The sequence below is a fragment of the Theobroma cacao genome, chromosome 2, assembly GCF_053813885.1.
Source record: "Theobroma cacao isolate CCN51 chromosome 2, ASM5381388v1, whole genome shotgun sequence".
In the NCBI taxonomy this organism is placed as follows: domain Eukaryota; kingdom Viridiplantae; phylum Streptophyta; class Magnoliopsida; order Malvales; family Malvaceae; genus Theobroma; species Theobroma cacao.
The window spans coordinates 38,416,644-38,438,174 of NC_142640.1; the positions used below are offsets into that span (position 1 = coordinate 38,416,644).

Genomic DNA, 21,531 nt, shown 5'->3' on the forward strand with positions numbered 1-21,531 from the left:
AGCATGCAAACATGCTATCCATCACATGTATGTCATGACAAATATTTTTATAGAGTCGGGCTTGTCATCTTCTCCCCCACTTGGATCAACCATATGATCCTTCTTCATGACTGATTTCGACATCCAACTAAATATTAATATTTTAAAAAAAATTTTATCTTGTCTCCTTGGTACGTGAAATACCTTATTATGCCTCACTTGACTTCCGAATCACCTTTTATCTCACAAATTCTCCTCTGATAAAATTATTATTATTTTATTGTTATTTTCTCACTTGCGAAATATTTTATCCTAAACTACTCTTTTCGTCTTTTATCACTTTTAAACATTTTAATTGACCTCAATTTGCATTCGATCAACTTTATTTATCACTATATCAAAGTATGGGGCATTTCATAGGACCCCTTTCAATTTACCATGACCTTAAGTGTGCTCAACAAGCCATGATATGCCTAATTGGGTAGAGAACTTAGTTTATCGATCACATCTCTTATGTGACTTGTAGATCAGTTAGGTGACAACACATTGCCTAAACATATCATATATGTTTTGCCTAACCATTGCCTCTAGTTTCCATAATAATCAAGTTTCCAACCACTCGGGTTTTATGAAATTAGTTGAGTAAGACCCACTAATAGCTCAAACATACTCATGTAAAAATGTGGCATTGAGTGTGCTCAACAAGCCTTCAATTAAAAGAGCAGCTAAATTATCTTGCTATATGGTGGAAGGCAATTTAGTCATGCGTAGCATGTGACTCAATATTTTCATGAAGGATTTTGTTTTACAAATTTATTAACGTCTCATTGTGCATGCATAGCATTCATTAAATCGCATAAAATAAATCTATCACATGCTTACTATTTAAGCTAAATATAGACTTCAATTATAGCATAATCATATGGGCCTAGGTCAATAAATATCTACATACATTCATCAACATGAATATAGAAAAATTTAAAACATGTCTTATTTAAATTGTTAATCATATGAGGTATTTGAGATTAATTTTATTTTTATGTTTTTAATTCTAACGTTAGAGAATTTTACTAATCAAAATTAGTAATTCTTTAACTCCTAATTTCATTAGGATTAGAATTCAAATTTTATTACAAATTACAAATTAAAACAATTTTAATTTGTGTTCCTAAACATTTTAGACAACCAATTATAAATCTTATTTAATTAAAGATTGAATGTCTATTATTACATAATCTTGTTAGGAAATTCTTAGACAATTTAATCTTTAAATTTAAGGTCAAATTAGAATAATCTTCTTGTAAGAAGTCAATTTAAAACCAAATTTGTCCATAAATATTTATACTCTTACTACTACTAGGAATCTAATTCCTAGATTAATGTTGTCTTAAATAATTTAAATTTTGACACCTTTAAATTAAGGAATCACATTTCATAATTTATTAGATCAATTATCAATCTCTGTGAAACATATTCCATATATACTTAATTAGCTAATGAAGATATTTTAACTTCCATAATTTTAGAAATCACATTTCCTTACTTATGGATGTTAATCCATCATCTTTGACATCTTTAATTTTATGAAACATATTGTAACACCCCGTACCCTGGTATAGAAGCTAATACGACCTTATCAACAAGACAAAGGGTCAATGGATGCTAATTTAAATGCCAAAGAGTGGTGACAGGTGAATAATAATTAAATAATAAATATTTTTATTGAAGATGAATTAACTAGTTAAAAGGTGATTTGGAAGTGAATCAAGACAAAGTGAGACATTTTGGATCCCAAGGAGACAAGTGAAAAATTTTGAAATAAAATAATCTTTTAGTAATAAAATAATATTAAAATATTAATATTTTATCTATTGTTGAAATTAGTCGTGAAGGAGAATTATATGGCTAGTCTAAGTGGGCAAGAAGAAGCAAGAAAGAATTTAGAAGAAAAAAGACGTAAGTGGGGCCTGCATGCCTTTATTAAATAAAGAAAGAGCGAGTGAGAATATATTTAAATATTATGGTGACACCTTAATGAAGTGTCAAATTGATATTTTATTTGTACAAGTGTAAAGGAAGAAAGATAGAAGGAAATTGGAATTAACAGAAATGTTTAAAAGACCTAATTTTAAAGGATGAAAAGTATAGAGGGTTGAATGGTTAATAAGAAAAAGTTGAGGAATTATGTGCAATTACAATATTTGAAGCTAAATGGACATTAACTAACCAAGAAAAGTTAGATTATGTGAGATAATGAGATGTGCATATAAATTCACTATTACATGCAAATGATAGCATGCAAAAAGGAGAAAGTTAGTGAGAAACATGTGAGACCCCCACCATGTGAAGTAAAAGGAAGAATAAGCCTGAATTTATTTGCATGTAAAGAGATTGGTACATTAGGTGGCCAAATGGGGAAAGGAAAATATGGGATGTATGTTACTTAAATAGATTAAAAAATGACCAAATAAACTAAAGGTAAAAGTGGTGCATGAAATAGGATTGGAGCAATAAGGTGGTGCATGAAATAAATAATAAAGAAAGAAAAGATAAAAGAGTGAAGGTGGCGGATGGAGAAGTTTAGTCAGGATAGATAATGGGCCAATGAACAAGGGAGGAAATTGGTGCATGAAGAACCATTGGTTGGCAAAATGGCCAAATGAAAATAAAAGGTAAATATGTGCATGTATTGTGATTGGTTGAATAGGTGGCCATATAAATGCTAAGTTGCAAGAGTAAAAGAGAAAGGTGAATCGGCTTTGGTGAGACTTGAGAGCTAGCCATTTAGAGAAGAAAAGAAAGAAGAGGAAGCTTGAGAAGTTCCACTTGAGAGGAAGAAAAAAAAAAGAAAAAAGAGAAAAAAGTAGGAAAGGCCCAGGTTATGAAGGTTCAAGAGAAACTATGAGGCTTCTTTCCTCTGTCTTGTAGATTTGTGTTATTTTATCACCCAAAGAGTCTTCAACATTCAAGAGAGAAGCCGTGGAGTGTTGATGGAGGTGTAAAGCTTGGTTTCAAGATACAAGAGAAATAAGGTAAGGATTGTGGTTTTAGCTTGATTGATCTATGAAAATGGGTTGGTAACTATAAGAAATGTTTTGTGGTAACAAAGATTGGCTTGATTGGAGAAGATTTAGTGACATGCAAGCTATCAAAACCGTGGATGCATGATGAATTCAAAGTGAAAGAGAAGTGGTAAGCATAATACTATGTTTTAAGGCCTACGATTGGAAAAATTTTTGACGAAATAATTTGTGAATCATGTTGGCAGCTTGATGATTAAAGTTTTGGAGGAACATTGGAGTGCATGTACAGATCAAGCAACCTTAAAGGTAAAAATGAATAATGTTTTAAGTATAGTTGAGAGATCTTGAGAAATGGCTACTATTGTGTGGTTGGAATCTTGAAAGGCACATTGTGAGGAATAACGGTTGTTGAAAGAATCTAAAATGCATGAGCTAGTTGGAAATGTTAAGTTTGCATGGTATGTTATTTGAAAGAAATAAGGAGGAATAATGTGGATGGAGGATTGAGAAATAAAGCATTGAAAATTATTATAGATAATGATGCATGTAAAATTAGAAATAATTGAGTAAAATTGGAATGATTGTTGCTGCCATATATGTGGTTAATATTATGAAAATATAAGATAGATTTGGATGAAAGTTGCTTGGAAAGGTTGAAATGGGCACTTAATGTTATAAATAAGTTACTGGTACATATAATCTAAAGAATTACGCAAATAAAAGATATGAATTCCTTTAGTAAAAAAAACTAAAAAAAATGTCAAAATGTATATGAATATGCAAAGGTTAAGTGAGAGAGAATGGTGATTCTAGCATGATGTAAGTTATTAAAATGATGATTAATGTTTGAATGAGAAAGAAAAATGGGAACGATAAACACTAAGTATATTAAGCTTGGTTTATTGCTAGGAAGTGTGCAAGTGGAAAAGGATTACCGTGGTGATTAACTAAAGGAGGAAACGTAATCGGATAAGTGGTGAAGTGATATCCTGCCATTGTAAGGTGAGTAGGGGGTGTCTATTTCAAAAGATCTATACTATATATATTGTTATACGTTTAATAAACATTGCCGGTTTTCTTTAAAAGCAATTATGGATAACATGAGTTGTTAGCCTTGATAAGCAATTTTGAACTGGATTTGCAATGATTTATACACTGCTATTGTGGAAAGCATGAGCTGGTAGAAACCATTGGAAATTGTGGATGCAAGTTGATTTGGAAGTTGTTTGTGTAGACTATCTATATATAGACATATGTAAAGTGTTTTAGAAATCGAGAAGCAAGCCTTTTTGCACTATTTTGCATAAAAAATCCATGCCTTGTATCTTTGTGTGATATGCATAGTTAAATGTACTTGTCAAAATGGTTTAAATGCAAACTTTTGAAAGTCGGTTTTAGTCTGATCTTTATACAAATGTTTATACCATGCATTTAATGTGAAAAGTAATTTGGAAGGTTATCGAGCCTTGTTTTTAAATGATTTAAAGCAAAAGTCTTGGAAAACCTAGATTTTGTTTTGAAAACAGCTTTGACAAACCCAGAGCGTCGAAAGTAGAGCCAATGTCATATTGGGATAATGTGACCCTTGTGCACAAGTGAGCTCTAGCTAAAGAACCTTTAGGTCACTAAAGGGCTGTTAGACGTGGCTGGGGTTTAGGTCTGTGATATATACATGGCAAGGCCATGGGTTGATATATGTGGCTAGGCCACAAGTTGATATACATGGTTGCGACCACCTGATTTCTCCGATGTCGGCCAACATCATCGAAACTGCCATGGCTATGGGAATCCGATGGAGGAGGACCTCTTGGATTGTTATTACGTGAAAATGGGTCCATGAGTGATTACTATGTTCACCTACTCGAGAGCCTTGAGAGTTTTAGACTCGTACTCTTTTGCATGGTAGAGAGTTAATGTTTTCTGTAGCTCCCTTATTTGAACGAAAGCTTTTAGTGCTTATATGCAATCATGAGTTGGTTTATGTGGATGTACATATTGATTTTTACATGCCACACATTTTGGGAGTGGGTGTACTTTTATATGGTTATTTGTATTTTTGATGGAAAGTGATGACTTTGACGATTGAAACTTATTTTTACTAAGCTTGTTTTTGGCATTGTTTTGCCAAGGAAAGTATTGCATTACGATTTTGCGGTATCATTTTCTTACAAGGCATAAACACCTTACTTGTGATTGGTTTCCTAAGATTATCATTTTATAATCTGGGTTTATTATTCAAATGAACTACTTTAAGCCTTTTTCCCATCTACGCCCTGCTCACAGTGTCGATGATCAATAAGTTTGTAAGACTCACTGCCTTATCTCCCTTTTGCAGATAGTGATCAGCCTAGCGTGCATTCATTGACATTTATTATCCATCGCGGATAGGTAAAGGCATCTCATAGCACTTTATTCCGAGTAGCTTCGTTGCTAGAGGTCAAGTCATTCATAGCATAAATTGGTTGTAAATTGTAAAACCCAACCCTATAAATACATGTCATGACATACATGCACTGAGTAGCATGTTATTATGCTAGGAAAGCACATAAGAAAAGACGAAACCCGATATCGTACCTAACGGTACACTTGAGTTGATTTAACCTCGAACTAGTTCAAATAGGAATTGTAGGATGAAATTTAATATTTTATAGTTCAGGAATGACTAAAAATGATTGTTCGGAGTTCGAGGGTTCATTTGGGGTAAAATTAGAAATTTTGATATTCAAGGGCAAAATCGTCATTTTGCCACCTAAGATAATAATTTGATCATGGAGTGAAATTTTTGACCAAGATTAACCATTTGGAGTATAATTTAATGATAGGAAGTGAAAAAGTTTAATTCTGGTGATTTTTGGAGTGTAGGGGCAAAATCGTAATTTTGCCACCCATGGACAAAATTTGAGATTTTGAGAGAATTTTGATCAAATTTGACAAATTGGAGAATGGTATGAGTATAAGGGATGAAAAATATGTCTATGGGCAATTTTTCAATTTTTGGGGCAAAAATGTAATTTTTGACTTTTACGGGGGTAAAAGTGTAAATTGCAAAAATTACTCCACCGAGACTTTGGATGAGTCTGAGAATTTTATCTAAGCTATGAATATATGAGACAAGTGTATGGTGAAAATTTGGAAACCAATGGATGAAATTTTAAAAATGGGCCAATGGGAAAGTGACACATGGCATTTTTTTAATGAAATAATATTATTTTAATGAAAAGTCAGCCATTTAAACCCAAATTTTGAGTGCTGGCCGGCCATAAGGAAGAAAAACAGAGGAAATAGAGAGGAAAGGAAGAAGAAAAGAAAAACCAAAGAGAAACAAGAAAATTCAAAGAGAAATTCGCGGTTTTCGACCGTTTACGCGTCTAACGGTAAGATTTTTCGATTTTAGCTTGATTCCTACCTTTCCTATGCCTTTATTTCCATTTAGCATGCTTGAGGAGAGAGATCAAAAAGTGATATCAAGGGCTGGACGAAATTCTAGGAGAGAGAAATTGAAATTTTTAGGTTTTGATTTTTAGTTAAATTGATAGTTTTAGTTAGTTAAATGTGTTTAGAAATTAAATTGGGCAAGAAATCAGTAAATTTTCACAATACCCACTCTTGGCTGAATGCTCAATGCTGTACAATGATGATGAATTGATTTTATTCTAAGGAAAATGAAGAGAAATGATGAAAAACGATTAAACGTGATAGAAAAACAAAGTAGAAAATTTACCGAGTTAATGTCCCATTTTTGGTCGAATTTTCCAAGGAAGGGAGTGAGCTGATTTTGTTGTTTTTAGAAGGTTATTGGCTGATATTTAATGGTTAGAAATGTTGGAGAGAGAATGGGATGATTTAGAGCTAAAATGGAGCGCGTTAGCAATTTATTGGGCAAAGTGCCAAAAATAGGTTAATACCGCATTTAAGTCGTTTTAGGCTATTGCATTTCATACCATGCATTAGTATAGGATTTAAGTTAATTATATAGTGATTTAGCATCAATGTGATGAATTGTGTAAATTTTTGTAATGTGTCTAGGAGGAGAGCCTTCCGGAAAAGGCAAAGAAGTCGTACCCGACAAGTAGTGATCGGGGTGCTTAGAAAGCTTTTAGTTTGTACAAACGGTGAGTAAACTTATTATTATTGTAAATTATCTAGAGTTTATTTTAAATGCCCTTTATGTATTTTATGAAATGAGAACGAGATTAAAACGAGATTTTTGATGTTTTAGGAATAAATGTGATAAATAAAAATATATTATATTGATTATGAAATTGAGTAATTGGAGGCTACAAATTGACTTGAAAAATATATATTTTCCTAGGAATGGCTTATGAGAAATGAGTATATGTGGCTATATTTTGTGAATGCATTGGGAAATTTATGTAAGTTGTTTTACTATGCAGGCTGGATAAATAAATAAAAGCCACGTTATATTGTCGAAATTTTATTAAAATTGGTGGGTTAGTCACTGCAGTGACGGGTTTCCGTGGACTGCCTATTAGAGGGGCACGGTAAACCCAGTTATATAGTTACTCCGGTTGTAGAGGCGAGGAGGGTAACTCCTGGGGTAGTATTAGAGTTCACTTCACGTCGAACCCCCACGTGAATGTGTAACTCGGTCAACGCCAAGGAACGGCTGGTTTTAAAAATAAAAATGTGTTTCACGTGTGAATATTTTAACACCCTTGGCGGACTCGGTTAGATGCCTCGGCCAAGGTATCCCCGAGGATTAGTTTTGGCTTGAGCCTTGTTTTTATAAAAGACATAAGCCTTAACAATTGTTTTGGTAAATTACAAATATTTTATGGTTTAAGAAATAAATTGAAAACATTATGAAATGGGTTGAAATTTATTGTTTAACTTGCCTCCATTTTACTCGCCTTTAGATATTTATGATAATGTCTGTTTACTCATTGGGATTGCAAAATCTCACCCAACTCCTTTCCACCCATTTCAGGTTCAGTATAGACTGTAGATAGCTGATCTCATCGAGGACTACTATTGGATCTGCATTTTCCAAACCGTAGGTTCACAGTCCTCTTTACTTTTGTTTATTCGGGGGCCCTCTGGTTATTGTAAATTAAATTAAATATTTTGGCTTACTGTATTTCAGTATGTATAAATTTATTTAGCTTTTACGCTATAAAAATTATTCACGTATAACTTTATAAATATTGTTTTATAAGAAAATAGAATATTTCCCTTAATATTTCTTTTTTTTTATTTTATTCAAATAATCGTAATTTCGTTTTAAATGAAGATTTTAGACTTTTAAACTCATTTTGAATATGAATTATGTATTTTGTACTTGTATATTACGTTTTAGCCAGTTTTGAAATTTTTGAGAAAAAAATGACCAAAATACCCCTATGTGGCGAAAATTTTATTTTGATTGTTTTTGATCTAAAATAGTATATATTCTCTAAAGACTCGATATCTAACAATGATTGCTCATAAGAAAGGAAAGAAACTGATATGTAAGCCTTGCGGGGTTCCGGTTGGCATTCCGGATAATGAGTGTCAATCGGGACGTCGCGGCGATTGTCATGGGCCTGAGGGAGGTTCCGGGTCGTGACAATTCGATTGGTATCAGAGCTTTTGGTTTTAAAGATTAAAGTTTTTAGTTTTAAAGTTGTTTTAAAAATTTACAATATCAGTGTGGCCCCGGATTAAGTTAAGTTAGGTTAGGTTGAATAGAATGCATGCATCTGCATATAGAGCCTAAGGTTACCTAAACTTGCTCGTATTTTTTATAGATTACAATGCCTCCTAGACGCGGACGTCCACCTCTCACTAGATCGGTTGGGAGGGGAAAAGGTCGTTCCCAACGTCATCAGCCAAATACAGTAGAGGAGGAATCAGCTGCATCTACCATTCGGGCAGCACCTGCTGCTGAGCAGGTCGATAGTCCTCCACATCCTCCATCTCCTCAGCCACCTACGGGTATTCCCGCCATGCCTACTGAGGCAGCACAAGCATTGGCAGCTTTCTTTGCAGCAATGGCTGGTCAAGCTCAGACTGGTCAAGTTCCACCTGTAGTGCCTCCAACTACTCCTTTAGTTCCACCACCAGTACAGGATGTATCCATTTCGAAGAAGCTGAAGGAGGCTAGGCAATTGGGTTGTGTATCTTTCACGGGTGAGTTGGATGCCACTGTGGCAAAGGACTGGATTAATCAGGTTTCAGAGACTCTCTCTGATATGAGATTAGACGACGACATGAAGCTGATGGTGGCTACGAGATTATTAGAGAAGAGGGCTCGTACTTGGTGGAATTCGGTGAAGTCCCGTTCCGCTACTCCTCAGACATGGTCTGATTTTCTCAGGGAATTCGATGGTCAGTATTTCACTTATTTCCATCAGAAAGAAAAGAAGAGAGAATTTTTGAGTTTGAAACAGGGAAATCTAACTGTAGAGGAGTACGAGACTCGTTTTAACGAGTTAATGTTATATGTACCAGATCTGGTGAAATCTGAGCAGGATCAGGCCAGTTATTTCGAGGAAGGGCTCCGTAATGAGATTAGAGAGCGGATGACAGTGACTGGTAGGGAGCCGCATAAGGAGGTGGTACAGATGGCTTTACGAGCTGAGAAGCTCGCGACTGAGAATAGGAGGATTCGGACTGAGTTTGCAAAAAGGAGGAATCCTGGTATGTCTTCTAGTCAGCCAGTAAAAAGAGGCAAGGACTCAGCGATTTCAGGGAGTACTACTTCTGTTTCCGTGACATCTCCTCGACCTCCATTTCCACCATCACAACAGAGACCTTCGAGGTTTAGCAGATCTGCTATGACTGGTTCTGGGAAGAGTTTCGGAGGTTCTGACAGATGCAGAAATTGTGGGAATTATCATAGTGGGCTATGTAGAGAGCCAACAAGATGTTTCCAATGTGGACAGACGGGTCATATTAGGAGTAATTGCCCACGGTTAGGACGAGCCACGGTAGTTGCATCATCTTCACCAGCTCGCACTGATATACAGAGGAGAGATTCTTCTGGGTTGCCACCAAGACAGGGAGTGGCCATACGGTCCGGTGTGGAGAGTAATACCCCGGCACATCCACCTTCGAGACCACAGACTCGTACCTCGACAAGAGTTTTCGCTGTGACGGAAGATGAGGCACAAGTCCGACCTGGAGCAGTGACAGGTACTATGTCTTTATTTGATAAAGATGCTTATGTTTTGATAGATTCTGGCTCAGATAGGTCTTATGTGAGCACCACATTTGCATCAATTGCTGATAGAAACTTGTCACCATTAGAGGAAGAAATTGTAATTCACACCCCTTTAGGAGAAAAGCTAGTTAGAAATAGTTGTTATAGAGACTGTGGGGTAAGGGTAGGCGAGGAAGAATTTAGGGGTGACTTAATTCCTCTAGAGATCTTGGATTTTGATATAATATTGGGTATGGACTGGTTAACTGCACATCGAGCGAACGTGGATTGTTTCCGAAAGGAAGTTATTCTCCGAAATTCGGAGGGAGCAGAGATTGTGTTTGTAGGGAAACGCCGAGTATTACCGTCCTGTGTAATCTCGGCCATCAAAGCTTCGAAATTAGTGCAGAAAGGGTATTCGACTTATTTGGCATACGTGATTGATACTTCAAAGGGGGAACCTAAGTTAGAGGATGTCCCGATAGTAAGTGAGTTTCCTGATGTATTTCCTGATGATTTACCGGGACTGCCTCCTGATCGAGAGCTTGAGTTCCCTATTGATTTACTTTCGGGTACCGCACCTATTTCTATCCCTCCATATAGAATGGCTCCGGCAGAGTTGAAGGAGTTGAAAGTACAATTGCAAGAGTTGGTGGACAAGGGTTTTATACGCCCTAGTATATCTCCGTGGGGAGCACCGGTTTTATTTGTGAAAAAGAAAGACGGTACACTTCGGTTATGTATCGATTACCGACAGCTTAACAGAATGACCATTAAGAACAAGTATCCGTTACCGAGGATTGATGATCTTTTCGATCAATTACAGGGAGCTACATTGTTTTCCAAGGTTGATCTAAGGTCTGGGTATCATCAGTTGAGGATTAAAGAACAAGATGTACCCAAGACAGCGTTCAGGACTCGGTACGGTCATTATGAGTTCTTGGTCATGCCTTTCGGGTTAACTAACGCACCGGCAGCTTTTATGGATCTCATGAATAGGGTGTTCCACCCTTACCTGGACAAGTTTGTTATTGTGTTCATTGATGACATACTGGTTTACTCGAGAGATAATGATGAGCACGCTGCCCACTTGCGTATAGTATTACAAACTTTGAGGGAAAGACAGTTGTATGCAAAGTTTTCGAAGTGTGAGTTTTGGTTACAGGAAGTGGTATTCTTGGGACACGTAGTATCGAGAACTGGAATATATGTTGATCCTAAGAAAGTAGAGGCAATTTTACAATGGGAGCAACCTAAGATAGTGACGGAGATTCGTAGTTTCCTCGGATTAGCCGGTTATTATCGGAGGTTTGTTCAGGGGTTTTCCTTAATAGCAGCTCCTTTGACCCGTCTAACTCGTAAGGGAGTTAAGTTTGTGTGGGATGATGTTTGTGAGAATCGATTTCAGGAGCTAAAGAACAGGTTAACCTCCGCTCCCGTTTTAACACTTCCTGTTAATGGTAAGGGATTTGTAGTATATAGTGATGCCTCAAAGTTGGGGTTAGGGTGCGTATTGATGCAGGATGAAAAAGTTGTGGCTTATGCTTCTAGACAGCTAAAGAGGCATGAAGCAAATTACCCTAAACATGATTTAGAGTTAGCAGCAGTGGTGTTTGCTTTAAAAATCTGGAGGCATTACTTGTATGGTGAGCATTGTCGGATATTTACGGATCATAAGAGTTTAAAATATTTGCTCACCCAAAAGGAGCTTAATTTGAGGCAAAGGCGATGGTTGGAGTTGATAAAAGATTATGACTTGGTGATAGACTATCATCCGGGAAAGGCGAACGTTGTAGCTGATGCCTTAAGTCGTAAGTCTTCATCGTCTTTAGCAGCACTTCAGAGTTGTTATTTTCCAGCATTAATAGAGATGAAATCTCTTGGGGTCCAGTTGAGAAATGGTGAGGATGGATCCTTATTGGCAAACTTCATTGTGCGACCTTCGTTACTTAATCAGATCAAGGACATTCAGAGGTCTGATGATGAGTTAAGAAAAGAAATTCAAAAACTGACCGATGGGGGAGTCAGTGAGTTCAGATTTGGAGAGGATAACGTCTTGATGTTTAAAGATCGAGTTTGTGTTCCTGAGGGAAACCAGTTGAGACAAGCGATCATGGAAGAAGCCCATTCATCTGCCTATGCATTGCATCCCGGAAGCACCAAGATGTATAGGACTATCAGGGAGAATTATTGGTGGCCGGGTATGAAGCGAGACGTAGCAGAATTCGTAGCAAAGTGTCTCGTATGTCAGCAAGTTAAGGCGGAGCATCAGAGGCCAGCAGGTACACTTCAGTCTTTACCTGTTCCCGAGTGGAAATGGGAGCATGTAACTATGGATTTTGTTTTGGGATTGCCGCGGACACAGAGGGGAAATGATGCGATTTGGGTGATCGTAGATCGGTTGACTAAGTCCGCTCACTTTTTAGCTGTCCATAGTACATACTCTATTGAGAAGCTGGCTCAGCTCTATATAGATGAGATTGTGAGGCTACATGAAGTTCCCGTTTCTATAGTGTCAGATCGAGATCCTCGATTCACTTCTCGATTCTGGCCGAAATTTCAAGAAGCTCTTGGAATCAAATTGAAATTTAGCACTGCTTTTCACCCACAGACGGATGGTCAGTCAGAAAGGACTATCCAGACCTTGGAGGATATGTTACGGGCTTGTGTCATTGACTTTATTGGGAGTTGGGACAGACATTTGCCATTGGTGGAATTTGCTTACAACAATAGCTTTCAGTCTAGCATTGGTATGGCACCATACGAAGCTTTATATGGAAGGAAATGTCGTACTCCACTTTGTTGGGATGAAGTGGGTGAAAGAAAGTTAGTGAGTGTGGAATTGATCGAGCTAACTAATGACAAGATCAAGGTTATACGAGAGAGGCTAAAGGTAGCCCAGGATAGGCAGAAGAGCTATGCAGATAAACGGAGAAAAGACTTGGAGTTTGAGATCGATGATAAAGTTTTTCTTAAGGTTTCTCCTTGGAAAGGTAATAATTTGAATACTTTGAAGTATTAAATCTTATTGATTATACTATCATGATAAATTATGGTGTTTTATTGGATAATGAAAGGTGTGATTCGATTTGCGAAGAGAGGAAAGCTCAACCCGAGATATATTGGACCATTCCGAATCATTGAAAGGATTGGACCAGTGGCTTATCGGTTAGAATTACCTCCAGAGTTAGATCGGATCCACAACGTTTTTCATGTCTCCATGCTTAAGAAATATGTACCAGATCCCTCTCACGTCCTCGAAGCACCTCCAATCGAGTTGCATGACGATTTGAAGTTCGAGGTACAACCTGTGAGTATCTTGGATTGAAAGGATCGAGTACTGAGAAACAAGAGTATTTCAATGGTCAAAGTATTGTGGAAAAATGCTCGAATGGAGGAAATGACATGGGAAGTAGAGCATCAGATGAGGAACCAATACCCGCATCTATTTGTTGAATCTGGTAAGTGAAATTTTGAGGTCAAAATTTTATTTTTAGGGGGGTAGAATTGTAAAACCCAACCCTATAAATACATGTCATGACATACATGCACTGAGTAGCATGTTATTATGCTAGGAAAGCACATAAGAAAAGACGAAACCCGATATCGTACCTAACGGTACACTTGAGTTGATTTAACCTCGAACTAGTTCAAATAGGAATTGTAGGATGAAATTTAATATTTTATAGTTCAGGAATGACTAAAAATGATTGTTCGGAGTTCGAGGGTTCATTTGGGGTAAAATTAGAAATTTTGATATTCAAGGGCAAAATCGTCATTTTGCCACCTAAGATAATAATTTGATCATGGAGTGAAATTTTTGACCAAGATTAACTATTTGGAGTATAATTTAATGATAGGAAGTGAAAAAGTTTAATTCTGGTGATTTTTGGAGTGTAGGGGCAAAATCGTAATTTTGCCACCCATGGACAAAATTTGAGATTTTGAGAGAATTTTGATCAAATTTGACGAATTGGAGAATGGTATGAGTATAAGGGATGAAAAATATGTCTATGGGCAATTTTTCAATTTTTGGGGCAAAAATGTAATTTTTGACTTTTACGGGGGCAAAAGTGTAAATTGCAAAAATTACTCCACCGAGACTTTGGATGAGTCTGAGAATTTTATCTAAGCTATGAATATATGAGACAAGTGTATGGTGAAAATTTGGAAACCAATGGATGAAATTTTAAAAATGGGCCAATGGGAAAGTGACACATGGCATTTTTTTAATGAAATAATATTATTTTAATGAAAAGTCAGCCATTTAAACCCAAATTTTGAGTGCTGGCCGGCCATAAGGAAGAAAAACAGAGGAAATAGAGAGGAAAGGAAGAAGAAAAGAAAAACCAAAGAGAAACAAGAAAATTCAAAGAGAAATTCGCGGTTTTCGACCGTTTACGCGTCTAACGGTAAGATTTTTCGATTTTAGCTTGATTCCTACCTTTCCTATGCCTTTATTTCCATTTAGCATGCTTGAGGAGAGAGATCAAAAAGTGATATCAAGGGCTGGACGAAATTCTAGGAGAGAGAAATTGAAATTTTTAGGTTTTGATTTTTAGTTAAATTGATAGTTTTAGTTAGTTAAATGTGTTTAGAAATTAAATTGGGCAAGAAATCAGTAAATTTTCACAATACCCACTCTTGGCTGAATGCTCAATGCTGTCCAATGATGATGAATTGATTTTATTCTAAGGAAAATGAAGAGAAATGATGAAAAACGATTAAACGTGATAGAAAAACAAAGTAGAAAATTTACCGAGTTAATGTCCCATTTTTGGTCGAATTTTCCAAGGAAGGGAGTGAGCTGATTTTGTTGTTTTTAGAAGGTTATTGGCTGATATTTAATGGTTAGAAATGTTGGAGAGAGAATGGGATGATTTAGAGCTAAAATGGAGCGCGTTAGCAATTTATCGGGCAAAGTGCCAAAAATAGGTTAATACCGCATTTAAGTCGTTTTAGGCTATTGCATTTCATACCATGCATTAGTATAGGATTTAAGTTAATTATATAGTGATTTAGCATCAATGTGATGAATTGTGTAAATTTTTGTAATGTGTCTAGGAGGAGAGCCTTCCGGAAAAGGCAAAGAAGTCGTACCCGACAAGTAGTGATCGGGGTGCTTAGAAAGCTTTTAGTTTGTACAAACGGTGAGTAAACTTATTATTATTGTAAATTATCTAGAGTTTATTTTAAATGCCCTTTATGTATTTTATGAAATGAGAACGAGATTAAAACGAGATTTTTGATGTTTTAGGAATAAATGTGATAAATAAAAATATATTATATTGATTATGAAATTGAGTAATTGGAGGCTACAAATTGACTTGAAAAATATATATTTTCCTAGGAATGGCTTATGAGAAATGAGTATATGTGGCTATATTTTGTGAATGCATTGGGAAATTTATGTAAGTTGTTTTACTATGCAGGCTGGATAAATAAATAAAAGCCACGTTATATTGTCGAAATTTTATTAAAATTGGTGGGTTAGTCACTGCAGTGACGGGTTTCCGTGGACTGCCTATTAGAGGGGCACGGTAAACCCAGTTATATAGTTACTCCGGTTGTAGAGGCGAGGAGGGTAACTCCTGGGGTAGTATTAGAGTTCACTTCACGTCGAACCCCCACGTGAATGTGTAACTCGGCCAACGCCAAGGAACGGCTGGTTTTAAAAATAAAAATGTGTTTCACGTGTGAATATTTTAACACCCTTGGCGGACTCGGTTAGATGCCTCGGCCAAGGTATCCCCGAGGATTAGTTTTGGCTTGAGCCTTGTTTTTATAAAAGACATAAGCCTTAACAATTGTTTTGGTAAATTACAAATATTTTATGGTTTAAGAAATAAATTGAAAACATTATGAAATGGGTTGAAATTTATTGTTTAACTTGCCTCCATTTTACTCGCCTTTAGATATTTATGATAATGTCTGTTTACTCATTGGGATTGCAAAATCTCACCCAACTCCTTTCCACCCATTTCAGGTTCAGTATAGACTGTAGATAGCTGATCTCATCGAGGACTACTATTGGATCTGCATTTTCCAAACCGTAGGTTCACAGTCCTCTTTACTTTTGTTTATTCGGGGGCCCTCTGGTTATTGTAAATTAAATTAAATATTTTGGCTTACTGTATTTCAGTATGTATAAATTTATTTAGCTTTTACGCTATAAAAATTATTCACGTATAACTTTATAAATATTGTTTTATAAGAAAATAGAATATTTCCCTTAATATTTCTTTTTTTTTATTTTATTCAAATAATCGTAATTTCGTTTTAAATGAAGATTTTAGACTTTTAAACTCATTTTGAATATGAATTATGTATTTTGTACTTGTATATTACGTTTTAGCCAGTTTTGAAATTTTTGAGAAAAAAATGACCAAAATACCCCTATGTGGCGAAAATTTTATTTTGATTGTTTTTGATCTAAAATAGTATATATTCTCTAAAGACTCGATATCTAACAATGATTGCTCATAAGAAAGGAAAGAAACTGATATGTAAGCCTTGCGGGGTTCCGGTTGGCATTCCGGATAATGAGTGTCAATCGGGACGTCGCGGCGATTGTCATGGGCCTGAGGGAGGTTCCGGGTCGTGACATAAATAGTGTTAATGCAATTGTATAGTTAGGTATTACAGACTTTAATGTACCTTTACAATTATGTGAAATAAAGGTTAAGTTGATTTATTGCAACTATTGTTCAATACCATATTACAATGAGTTATACAATCCAAAGAGATTACATAAGTTGGTGGGATGAATATAAGGTGATAACAAGAATTTCAATTAAGGCTTCTTCGGGACTTGGTGGGTACTCCCGCAAGACTCGAACGTCGGTAGCGATCGAGGAGTGGTCATTACACATATTCCTTAAATAAAATGTTTCAAAAATTAGCATAATTATGGAACTAATTCCATACCTTATCCTAAGCCAATTAAGTAATTTAATTTATTATTTATTGGTGTAAACTTTGGACAAATTCTATGTCTTAACCAAGATAGTGTCTTGCTAGAGACAGTAGTAGACATGTCGTTTTGAAATTCTTTGTGACTTAAATTTAAGAATTTAATTCCTATTAAAATTTATTCTGATAGATAACTCATGGAACTATTTTAATTTTTTTTTAGGATTTTAGGAGGCATTTTTGGCTGTCAAAAAAATTCAAAACCGTGACCTTTATTTATAGAGGCAGTTTCGATTTTGTCTTTCTTTTGAAGCTATTTGGTGGCATAAAATCAGAAATCTAATTCCCAATTAAATTTTTCTTGATACACAACTTATGAAAAAATTCCATAGTAAGTTTCCAGGATTTTAGGAAACATTTTTGGCTATCAAAAAGAATTCAAAAACCATGGCTTCTTGTTGCAGAGGCAACAACGGTTATGACTCCACCAACTCAATTTTATGAAGGCTTAACCTTAAAATTCTTGACAACAATTTGGATAATTTATGAAACCTTTTAATAACAAAATTCTCATCTAGTTGGTATAACTAATTGTGAAAATTTAGGCCTTTCTTGCTTACCAAGCCGAACAAAACCATGACTGTCACTACTACAAACAGCAATTGTTTCAGCCAAGTTTTGGTAGCTTTACCTCCACCATCAGCCACACATAATCACCCATCTTGGAACATTTCCAACGTGTATTGATTTCTTAATTTCTCAACATTTTATAAGGCATTTAAACCTTATTTAAAAGTTGAAAATTAGACCTTTACAAAAGTTGGGCAGAATGGGATTCTCCCATAAATTACGCAACACAATGTCATCAAATTACCACTTTAATTGCAGCTCGTTTCAAGCGAGGGTTTGTGCCTTATATAGAAATCGAGAATTTCTTATAAAGTATAAATAATCGAGGTAAAAAAATTTTTCACCCCAAAATATATTAATAATCATTTTCGAATCAAATCACTAAAATTTAGCAAGCTCCCGCGAAACTAAATAATATTTAAAATCATGCACAAATCATAACTCGCCCAATATGCGAAGAATTACAGATTCATTTCACAGTTAAACAAATAGGGGAGCTACGAAAAATCGTTTAATTCCTTTTTCACCATGTAGAGAAATATAATTCATAATATTAAAACTTATTCCAACTCATATAAAACCATTACATTTTAGTCAAAAATAAACAGCATGGCTTATGACTTTCTTAAAAACTTGGCTTGTGCCAAAATCATTCTCATACTCGGTTGTCAAGATTACCTTGGCCTGGGGCTATCCCAACCGAGTCCGCCAAGGCTGTTAAAAAGTCATGTACGCATAAATCATGCTTTTATTTTGAAAACATAGTCGTTCCTTGGCGTTGGCTGAGTTCACCCTCACGTGGTGGTTCAGCGTGAAGTGAACTCTAAAGTTATACCTCAGGAGTTACACTACACACCTTTCCAACCGAGGTAAGAATATAACGGGTTACCGTGCCCCTCTAATAGGCTGGTCCACGGAACCCGCCCATTGCAGCAAGCTAAACCCACCATACAATAAAATTTGCAATAGCATGACATGGCAATTATTTTACAATCCAACCTATCAAGGCAAATAACAGTTTATACATTTTCAACACATTTACCAATCCAGCCAATCATGCCCACATTATCATAAGCCATTCGATTCAAAATACAATTTATAACACAACAAGAAGCAATCTCCAATTACTTTTGAATTTCTTAGTTAAAATGAAATCACATTTTAAAAGAATTCAAATTTAATCTTCAAAGGGATATTTTAAATCTTTCTCAAAATATCGATCCCCACATCACATTAAAACTCTCTTTTCATAAAATGTTCATTGTAAATATTTCCATGGTATTTTGTATCAAAATAGCATGGTGAATATGTAATAAATTTCATGAATGCACACCACACAAACAATAAGGCACAATTTCTTTCGATGTAAATCTTTTCGAAAAGCTTGTTTCTCGGTTTAAAACACTTTACGTCTAATATATATATATATATATTCCAAATTATTTCTAAAAATAACTTACACCCACAATTTCTTAAAATTCTATCAATGCATGCTTTCCAAAACTTTTGCACTTCACGTAAAATATACGTACATGTATATATATATATATACGAAATTTTTAAAATTGACACCCCCTACTCATCTCATAATAGTGGGATATTACTTCACTATTGATTCATATGCGTATATAATTATTCCTATTTGTCGGTCATATACTTCGTTCGGCATGCCTCCACGACAAACTTTCCTAGCAACAATTTAAACTCAGTATACTTAATCACACATTTATATGGGTAGCAACTTCATTAAAAATTCCTTGAGCAACTTGCATATTTTTCATCCAAAATATGCACAATATTAAACTACCCATAAACCTTAAAATATAACATTAACTTACCATTGGGTTTTTTTCATTTCTTTATGACCTTTGGGCCCTCTCCATGGGCTTCTCCATTTTTCCTATTTGGGCTAAGCCCATTTATTTTTATTTCCTATTGGGCATGCGCACTTATTTTCTATTAGGTCATGCCAATTTATTTTCTATTTCTTTTCTTTTCTTTTTCTTTCTTTTTCTCTCTTCCACGTTTCTTTTTCTTTTTCTTTTTGTTTTTTCAGCCCGTCACTCCCTTCACCACCATGGCTTCCTCTCTTCCTTTCCTCTTAAAATTGGTCACCAAAAGCCTCATTTTCTCACCCTTTTTGCTGCTATTTTCTACTCTAAAATCAGCAGATTTCCAGCTTAAATTTTTAGTAACAAAACTTCTCAATTTTGGCAGCACAAAGCTGTCCAATTTTTCTTGCACAAACTACCAGCAAACAGCTCCAATTTTTTTGCACAAATTGGTGACAAACAGCTCAAATTTTTCAGCAACCAAAGTTGTCCTTCAATGGCAGCAAAAACCTCCAAAATTTTCTAGCAACAAATTCACACAATTTTAGCAACAAAAACCTTGAATTTTCAGCACCAAAATCAGCCATAAAAACCTCAAAAATTCCTGCAATTAACTTAAAAAAAATCAGCTTTCTTACCTCAAAATTTTCAGTTTTTTCTTCCTCCAAAAATTACAGCAAAAAGCTCTCTTTTCCTCCCTCAAAATGCAGCAAAATCGTGCCAAGAAAAAAGTAGAATTTTTGTTCCTTTTCTCTTCCTCTCCCACAATTTTTCTTTCCTTTTTTTTTCATTGTTCTTTGCTTTTCTTTTGCTCTCCCTCACAACCGACTTCTCTCTTTTCTTTTTCTTCTTCACTTAACCGACTTAACTTTTCTTTACTTTCTTTATTCTTTTGTTCAGCCAGCCCCCACCATACATTTCTTCTTACTTTCTTCTTTTTATTTTCTTTTCATTTCTTTACTCCATCTCACTTGGCCGGCTACCCACTCCACTTGGTTCCAAATTTATTATTATTCCAAATGACTTTGACTTTTCTTCATTCCCATCCAAACCACATCATTCTTATTCTTTTTTTTCCTTATTATTTTATTATTTATTTATTTTATTCTCTCCAAATAATGCAATTTACATGTAATTCCTCAATTTCATTTGATTTGGTACTCAATCTTCCAATTTTCATATCTTAAAATTTGATCATTCCGACACGTTTAAAAAAAATTTTCCTTCTATCTTTCTTCCTTTGCTTACACGTGTAGAATCAAAATATCGAGATCGCATTTTAACGCGGTGTCACCATAATATTTAAATATTTACTTACCCGCATTAGCTCGATTTAATAAAATCACGCTGACACAATTATCGTCATTTTCTTTCGAAATTCTTCTTTACTTCTTCTCCCCCACTTAAATTAGTCATATTTCATTTTTCATGACTAATTCCGACAACATATAAAATATTAATATTTTAATATTATTTTATTTCAAAATTTTTTGCTTGCCTTTTTTGGTCTCAAAACACATCATTACATCTCGGTTTACTTCCAAATCATCCTTTAGCTTACTAATTCCTCTCCAACAAAAATATTATTATTTAATTATTGTTTCTGCACGCGTGAAGCATTTTTTTCTTGAACGTTCCTTTCATCCTTTGTCGTTCTTTAACATGCCAATTCACATCAAACGATCATTCGTTTGATCAATAAGGTCTTATTTGTGTCCAATGAGGGTGCGAGGTATTACATATCCGATTATAGATATAATCATGTAGTTGTCTCTTGTTTTGGAATCAATCCAATACAACAGCTCAATCATGACTTTATGTCACTTTTAACATTTAGGATTCTCTTTAGTTAAACTCCTTGAACATGTCATCCTTAATTCTTTTATTGAGTCCCCTTTTAAGCTCTAACTCTTTAGTCTCATTTCGTTTTTCTAAGAATGGAAAATGTATCTTATACGCTTTTAATGAATAAATTATCTTACTCCCACTAACCTTATGATGTGCACAAAATATG

General features: G+C 35.2%; 1 protein-coding gene and 1 long non-coding RNA gene across 2 annotated transcripts; both read left to right on the forward strand.

Moving 5' to 3' along the window:
- Nucleotides 1-6,271: 6,271 nt before the first annotated feature.
- LOC148764240 (uncharacterized) lies at nt 6,272-8,058 on the forward strand. Its single transcript, XR_016024410.1, has 3 exons — nt 6,272-6,376; nt 7,029-7,114; nt 7,951-8,058. It is a non-coding gene; the product is annotated as an uncharacterized LOC148764240 (long non-coding RNA).
- Nucleotides 8,059-9,117: 1,059 nt separating this feature from the next.
- LOC148764241 (uncharacterized) lies at nt 9,118-16,237 on the forward strand. The gene is made up of 3 exons (XM_088803979.1): nt 9,118-10,136; nt 15,208-15,293; nt 16,130-16,237. The coding sequence occupies exons 1-2, from the start codon at nt 9,194-9,196 to the stop codon at nt 15,252-15,254; spliced, it is 990 nt and encodes a 329-aa protein (XP_088660105.1). The 5' UTR covers nt 9,118-9,193; the 3' UTR covers nt 15,255-15,293; nt 16,130-16,237.
- The last annotated feature ends 5,294 nt before the right edge of the window (nt 16,238-21,531 follow it).

Bases quoted from the DNA above. Each gene is read 5' to 3' on its own strand.
- LOC148764241 (XM_088803979.1), top strand. From the start codon at position 9,194: ATGAGATTAGACGACGACATGAAGCTGATGGTGGCTACGAGATTATTA. The intron at 10,137-15,207 runs GTACTATGTCTT...TAATGTGTCTAG, and splicing joins CCGACCTGGAGCAGTGACAG to GAGGAGAGCCTTCCGGAAAA.